Source organism: Halyomorpha halys, unplaced genomic scaffold (assembly GCF_000696795.3).
Source record: "Halyomorpha halys isolate HHAL.00 unplaced genomic scaffold, Hhal_1.1 Scaffold56.1, whole genome shotgun sequence".
NCBI lineage: Eukaryota > Metazoa > Arthropoda > Insecta > Hemiptera > Pentatomidae > Halyomorpha > Halyomorpha halys.
In genome coordinates this window covers 342,158-350,458 of record NW_027115012.1, presented here as the reverse complement: position 1 = coordinate 350,458, position 8,301 = coordinate 342,158, and the positions used below count along the sequence as shown (strand labels likewise).

Genomic DNA, 8,301 nt, shown 5'->3' with positions numbered 1-8,301 from the left:
GGGGAGGAGTTGGTTATGGTGGGGAGGGGAGGAGTTAGTTATGGTGGGGAGGGGAGGAGTTAGTTATGGAGGGGAAGGGTAAAGGAGCTAGGGTGGGGGTGCACCTGTTCCCCTCTACAAGCAAACCCATCTTAGATGCACTATACCTTATGTAATTCTCTTGATTCAAAATTAAAAGTATCATTTTTATTAACAGAATAGACAACTTTTTTCTTTAATATTTATTGTCGTGTTCTGATGACAAGTGCTTTTGAAATGGGTACTGAGATTAATGTTTATTTTTTTATCACATCACTCTCCTCTTTAAAAAAATAGTTACTCTGAATCAATAAAAAAAAAAAAATAATAAAAATAAAAAAAAATACTCTGATCAATCAATTTTACTTTCAGTGTTGTCTGTATATGGAAAAAACCATCCGTTTTTAAGTTACGTCTGGCTCCTCGCTCCTATTAACCTTGTAATGCTGAACCCATTAGGATTTGTCATGATGGAACTCGGACAGAGGAAAGGAGAAGGGACGTCAACGTTGAAAGTTGCGACCAGTGTTTTAACTAATATTGTGACTAATCCGGTCGTTTTTATGACAGCATTGGGTATCATCGGAAACTTGGTCTTTAATCATAACCTACCAACTGTTTTGCAGAGCCTTCTAAATGTAAGTTTTTAATAATTATTATAGTTTAGTTGTGCATTTCATTTTGTGAAAGTATAGTTCAAGATTAGTTTTACTCGATTGAAAGGTAAGAAGAGGATTCGTTGAAGGAACCTTCAGTTTTTATTAAATCGTTATTGTTTCAAAATCTAATTAGACATGGTTGTATTTGAGGCTGGGACTTAAAAATTTTGTAAAATATTTAAATATGTGAAAATTTATTATTTTTTGTTTTCAGGTTTTCGGTTCAGCTTTTACTGCTACCGCACTGTTTCTTCTGGGTCTAAGAATGGTTGGAAATGTAAGAAATTTCAGAGGAGCTGCATTACTAGTACCTGCTTTACTGATATCTGTCAAGGAGTAAGTATTCAATATTTATATTTTAGATTAAAATCGCAAAAAACTTCAAATTTAAATGAGGTAAAATAACTCCTGTTATAAATTGGTTAGCAACATTAATGCAAAACGACTTTAAACAGGGAAGTGTCAAACTGGAATAGTTTGTACAGTGTAATCTTAGTAATCCATACTTCAGTACTCTGAAAATTCCAGTAATCCAAAATGGCGGTAAAAAAAAGTTATTTTTTTTTTTTTAGAAAATTCACCAGGCAATAAAATTTTTATTTTAAAATATAAGTTCTCGTGGGTGAAGGACATTTTTAACATCGTGAAAATAAAAAGTGGAAATTTCTACACAGTTTCGATATCCTGTAATTCTCATATCATTCCTATGAAACTGTTCATAATATATTTTGTTGGAATCAGAAATATATATTATCTATTGTGTAAATAATTTGATTATGTTAAACTGGTTTAATTAGTAGTTTAAATATGGATAATACAAATTTTCTTGGCAAAATCATTTTTTTTTTCATCACTTTTTAAATGAACCTATAATAATAATAATAAAGGCTTAAGAACCCGAAAGTTTGATGCCGATACCACTAAATGCTCTCTGCATACATCCTTCCAGTGAAGCCCCTCTAAACCCAATTTTTCTAAATCAGTTTTAACAATCCCCCATCTATGTTTCGGTCTACCCCTCGGGTGTTCATCCTTGGGTTCAGTGTTTATTAACATTTAAGGATCCGCTCGTTACTAAGCCTACAATCTTATATACCCATCTTATACGCTGTAATGCTATAACTTAAATTATATTTACCAGGTGTAGGTCCCTTGATTCAGAATTGTGTAATGTAAATTTTCCTGTTAATTCATCCTTTTTTGGTCTGAATATTTTTCTAAATACTTTATTCGAAAGACGCTGTTAAATAAACCTACACAAAAAAATTTTTATTTATACTTTTTCCACGTATAAATGAATAATCTCATACTTTTCACAAATTAAATCATCACTTAGCGTTACTGGGAATGTAAAATGAAATAAAAGTATTGCCACCCAAAATACGGCTGATTACCAGCGATGTTATGTTGTAAAAAAAACAACAAAAAAAAACTGACTTCTTTAAAAAAGATTAATTTTTTAAAACCTTGAACTGTTAAATTTTCAAATAAAAATAAATGAATAAAAATAGTTATGTACATTTATGTTGTTGAATTTTTCTTAGTACTATTTATAACTCCTAGAGCACACCCCCCAGCAGTAATTAGTTCAGATTACTGAGGTTGCACTGTAATAGAAATTTAGAGTTTGCTGCTTGGTTTCTTTATTAACCGTTTTAATGTATTTATCTAAAACATGATTCATTCATAATGTTATGGAATATAAATTATATAAAGTATTAAGTAGAATCTTTCAAAACTACTCTGCTGTTAAATTTTGATCATGTTTCATGTCATATTCTTGTTCCAAGCTCTTCAAATAATATCAGTCTATGATTTTTTAAAGTAAAGTATAATTTTATTTCTTGTAAATAGTTAAAATTTTTTTTTCCCCAGATTGATTTTACCTTTGATTATAAGGGAAATATCGAGCTCTATTCTTCATTCTTCAGATTATAATTCTACTTTAGTAACAGATATGAGTACCTTCGGTTTCCTTTACGGGACGTTTCCAGCAGCTCCTGGTGTTTTCGTTTATGCCACTACCTACGGACTCGATTTGGATTTGGTAAGTATTTTATAGGATAAAATGATTTATTAATATGAGGTTGAAAGTGGAAAAAATTGTTTAGTGCCCTAAACGATCCTCTTGTTATTAAGCGCCAATGTATACCGTGGTACTTTAAGGTTTAAGATTGGAGTAGCAAATTATATAACCCTTATCTGTAATCTGTCTTGTTTCTGAGGCTGATTTCTAATGGTCTGTAATACCTAGAACTTAATAACTCATAACTGACTTGAGACTTTGTTGCAGACTAATCCTGAATTTAATTAAACAATCAAAAGTAGGCAGCTAGTAAGTCAGATTTAGTTATTAAATATACATTAGAGGTATTCACTCAACTATAGTACCAAATATACAATTATTCAAAACTCACTCATTGTTTCCCCCGGGCATTTATGAGGCCTGTTAGCCAATGGCTGGAACTCACAAAAAATAGGCGTGGGAGTGACGAACCCACCCTATGAAAACCACATCGAGAAACGCGTGATGTATTTCCTAATACATCGAGTGAGGACTTAGATCTCCATGGTCTGTCACCCATATAATAATAATACCAATAGTGTTTCCCAAACCAAAATCATACTTGACTTAATAGAATGGTTATATTATTCACTTTCTTTTTGAGGGTCTTATTGGAGTGATATCTGGTCTGTGGGTAGCTCACTGCACTTGACTTCACAGAAGGCCTCGATAAGGAATTTTAAGAGAGTGGCTATGATCATTAGGGATATTTATGATCTTTAATTTAACATGTTAGTGTGTTAAGAGGAAAAAAGTTGTGTTAAATGGAGAATTATTCCCTTCTTTGAGCATGGTGAAACAATATAACATATAACATGGTTGAAAGTATGTTAATAAGTCTACTAAATGGAGAATGATATCACGCAGCTCCACACCATTTTGTTTGTTGTCGTTTTGATAAGTTAGTTGCTTGTAGTTCATGTAGTTTTTGTTTTGGACATTTTTAAACTCTAATAAAGTAATGAATAAAAATAATAAAGAAAAAAAAATATGAGAGGAAACTAGGAACAAGTGAAGTTGAGGAAAGATGATGTGACAAAGCTGTTGGAGATGTTATTATCTCGTAAAGATTACAAAGTCACAAAACAAGTTGCCCAGAAAATCCGCTAGGAGCTCCTCTGTATTCAACATATAATATGGACTTCAAATTAGGCTACTCACAATCCTATACTTTTAACATTTAGCATGTTATCTTACATTTAACACATCACGAATACCCCTACAGGAATAGAAAGAGTGAGGGGGAATTGATTATAGTATACCACTCTTTTCTATCCATGATAAGGGATCAAGTTTTAATTTTTTGGGACCACCACAGAAATAAAAGTCGAACCCCTGGCTGTATTTGAACTGGAGCAACTCCTTTCGGCCACTGTCTCACCTTTCCTTCTCAGAAGTATCGAAACGACTCCTGACTAACCCTTACAATCCAGAACGAGGTGAAATCTATGCATCAAGGACACACCTGTCCTTTTTTGCACTCGGCTACGCACAACTTCTCTGTTCCCTATGTACACATCAATCCCCTATCTATCTATGCAGATATTCGTCAGTATTTTGATAACAATGTTACATCCTTAACAACACATCGAGCAGGAATAAAGAATCAAGTTTAGAACAGTGTGAAAGCAAATATCTCATCTAGATCTCAATAGTTAACAAATACTGTCACCACTGGAGGTATTTTACCATTAACACAAATCAGTGATCTCTCTTCTCTTAATTATCTGCCTGGTACGTGGGGATAGTGCCAACTTAAGGACAATATGTTCATTGTGTCTATACAATATATTTTCGTTTTGACTTTATTGAACAAATCTTAATTTGATGAAACTAATTATAATAAAATGTGAAAAGCCGACAGCTAATAAATCAAATTAAAATAATAAGGGTATTCGCACAATCTGTGCCAAGTATTTTAAACATGCTAAGTGTGTTAAAGTTAAAACATTTGACAGTGTGTTAAATATAGGAAATAGGCTCAACTTCAGCACGGGATATGCTAAAACTTATGCCCATTTCACAAGTGAAACAAAACTTGTGTATAAGGTTATTATGAGGTTTTCATTTCAAGTGTTTATTACTTTTTTTTTTATTGTTGTGCAGCAGTATCAGCATATTTATTTGTATTTATAGGTTATTTTTTATTTTACGGGTTTCATTTTATGACTTATACTTTTGCTTAAAAATCAAAAACTAAGAATAAAGTTTTATATGATGTTCAATGCTATAATGAATAAAGTTTTATAAAAGCATTGTATTTTTATTCTAATTTTTTTACTTTTTGGTGTTTTTCGTTTTTATTGAAATGGAATGACTCAAGCAACTTTTTTAAAAAGACACCTACACCGTCAATAAGATGTAACAATAAAACCAAAAATGGACATTCATATTGTGAGGTTAAGACTGATGGATTACAGTGAAAAGTCTGAAATATGATCATTCAATATTTGAAGTGGAGATCTACCGAGAAAGTGGAGGATGAGAACTTTTTCTAAGTAATCTGAACACCTATTTTTGGTTTTACTGTCAATCCGATTGAACAGATAGGGGTGCCTTTGAGAACATGGATAGCATTATTTTAGCATATAACACTTAGGCACATTTAGTACAAGTTGTATAAATACTCCTATTAATTTATTTTTTGTTAAATTTTATTATTTTGTTTAAACTTATTTACTATGAACTTCTGAAAAAGCTAATTCTATACGTAATTTAAGTAAACTTCTAAGTTAAATTATATCAGAAGGTTATGTTTAAATTTCTTATGTTATCTTTTCTCAGATTGCCGGAGCGATGGTTGCCTGCACTTTTATATCTGCACCACTCATGTTCATTTCGGCCAAAATGATATCAGTTTCCAATATGGCACCGAATGATTTCATTCCCGCTCTTAAAAATTTCGAGCTTGATATAAGTGTAGCTGGAGTTGTAGCTGCTGTAAGTTAAAAAATAATATAGTTCTTTTAAATTACTATTTTTTATAATACAAATATATCGTACTATTATTATAATATTTTTTAATTGTTATATAATGATACATTATTATATAATATAGTATATTAGTATATATTTCTTATAAAGAGTTATATTTTAACCCATTTGCATCACAAGCCTATATATGTGATATATTATACCAAAATTTTCCAATGCTTATCCAAATGACTTCATTGAAGAAAGCTCGCATATGCTGTGTAGTTTGTTTTTATCAGAAAACAAAAAAGATACATTTTATCAATGTGATAATTGCCATATGACATTATGCCTTGACCATTTCAAAAATTATTATGCTGTCGAAAATTATTAGATTCTGTTCTTCTTATTATTGTTACTCTATAATGAAGTAAAAATTCTTTATTTATGCAATATTGATTTTATTTTTCATATCTTGAAACATTTTCATTTAAATACAATAAAAAAAAATGTTGGCAAGAAAGAATTTTTCACTTTTCTGTGTGATGTAAATGAGTTAATAATAACAATATATTTGATAGTTTTTGGTTTTTACTATAATATAATATAAGTTCTAATAACAGAATATGCATGAATAGGAAATTTTATGTGTTAGGAAATTAGGAAAATTTATGCACACTAGAATTTTCCCATCCTTACCTGTATAAGGTGACTATTATAGTCACACAGTAATGAATACCGAATATTTTCTTTCAGGTCATACTGTTAATATTGTTCACTTTGAAGAAGAACTACCTTAAGTTGCCGCACAAGATTACAATGTTTATTCTCTTATGTCAGGTAATTTTATTTATTTTAATGCTAATAAAGATATAACAAGATTATACCCTTAGTAAGTAATCATAAATCTCTATCTGATAGTCTTATATGATATGTCTGTTTTGGGTAACAGTAAATAAAATATGGGTGAACCTCCTTTTTTTTTTCTTTTGGGTTTCGCTCTATTTAAGTTACATAATATTTCTTGTGTCATGAAAATTGATTTGTTTTTTTTGTTTATAGATATATATCGAAATATTTTCTCTTTTTACTTCACAATTAACTCTTTTTATTTTTTTTAGGTTTTTTTTCATTTACGAAACGCCCCTCGTCCCAACAATATGGGTTGGCATTCCCTTATAGTAGCTAGTCCATCCTATTCAATTCGCTAGGCAATTCCTAAAGTCCAATAGAATTAGTTCTATTTTCTGTCCTACTATTATTATTTCCAAGAACCAAAACCTAACTATACAGAGTGTTTCAGGGATAAGTGTCCAAATTGTGAATTTGAATTTAGGACCTCAATACAAGAAAAAAATTCCCTCTGGAGGTATGTCTGTTATCTTTTTGCTTAAGAGATATTCACGTCTAAAGATTTAACTTCATTATGAATTATTTAAGTTATAGTAAATAAAGTAATATGTGTTATAACAATTTTTTTAAAGAAATGCGAACATTAATATTCAGATTAAATGTCAAGTGATAACCTTGGGTATTATGACAGGTTCAGCATATTTCTTTCCATAGAAGCAGTGACCGAACAGTAAATATACCTTATTGTTTCGCCAGTTGCAATTGTCCTTCATAAAGAATTAGGATCATTAATCAAGCTTGCATGGACTTTTTATTTAATGAAGAAGTTAATTTGCAAAAAAGATGAAAAGAAAAAATAAATAAAATTGTAATAATACTATAATAGAAATAAATATAGAATTTATAACAGGATGTCCTGCACAGCCTGGGCTTCAGTCTTCGGGATGATTGGATTTACCAAGTTGTAAGTTACTGCTCTTTTAACTGCCGGTAACTGGGAGTGGAATTTTATGCTCTGTTTTTTTATGAAGTCTTACTATTGATTCCATTTGTAGTTGCAATTGGCTATTTATTACAAAACAAGGGGATTCTTAGCATCCTATTGTGAAATGATTGTAATTTTGGTAGAGCGGGTAAATTGATATGTTAGTCATAGATTAATAATCCAAAATCGATAGCATAGAGATTCGAGGCTCTATAGCATTTAGTTAACAATTTCTTTTACCTCTGACAGTCAGACTTAACTTTAACTTCAACTTACTTCTGACTTTATAATTATTGTAAGTATAACTATTTATCATTTCCACAGCTCTGTTCCTGTGGCGGAGTCATTATGAAAAGTTTTAAGCCTGTCAATGGCGAACTCGCCGAGTTCTGGATGCTGAGAATGGGAGATTTTGGTGCAAAAATATGGACTGCATGCTTGGCGATAACCCTTGCTCTCATAGAAGCAAAAAATTTTGTCAGTTTGGTTCGAATGGATATTTTTTTTTTCTTTACTGCATACGGGTGAGAATTTTTATATTTTATACAGTTTTTAAAATAAACTATAATATAAAGAAAATTGATAACTTATTTAGGACTGGTTCCTAAATATTGCGCCCACTATAGTATACATTTTATTAATAATTATAGTTAAGCTAGCTCCTTGATTAATATAATCATCTTAACTGTTGGGCGAGAATTAGATATGGTTGAAACTAATAGCTAAAATTGTCATGGATACGATACTTATTTATCAATGGTTCATTCATGAATAAGGGTCGTTACCATGGCAATTTATTTATATATATA

The 8,301-nt window shown here is 30.7% G+C and overlaps 1 protein-coding gene across 4 annotated transcripts in view; it reads left to right on the top strand.

The window, feature by feature from the left end:
• The window catches only part of anchor (integral membrane protein GPR155 homolog anchor), a 183,877-nt gene that overhangs the window by 162,051 nt on the left and 13,525 nt on the right, over positions 1–8,301 (top strand). For all 4 annotated transcript variants that reach the window (XM_067052115.1, XM_014438380.2, XM_014438381.2 and 1 more), the window contains exons 4-9: positions 391–656; positions 892–1,013; positions 2,553–2,724; positions 5,527–5,682; positions 6,412–6,495; positions 7,817–8,016. In XM_067052115.1, coding sequence (XP_066908216.1) covers positions 391–656; positions 892–1,013; positions 2,553–2,724; positions 5,527–5,682; positions 6,412–6,495; positions 7,817–8,016 — 1,000 coding nt within the window. The remainder of the gene's footprint in view (positions 1–390; positions 657–891; positions 1,014–2,552; positions 2,725–5,526; positions 5,683–6,411; positions 6,496–7,816; positions 8,017–8,301) is intronic.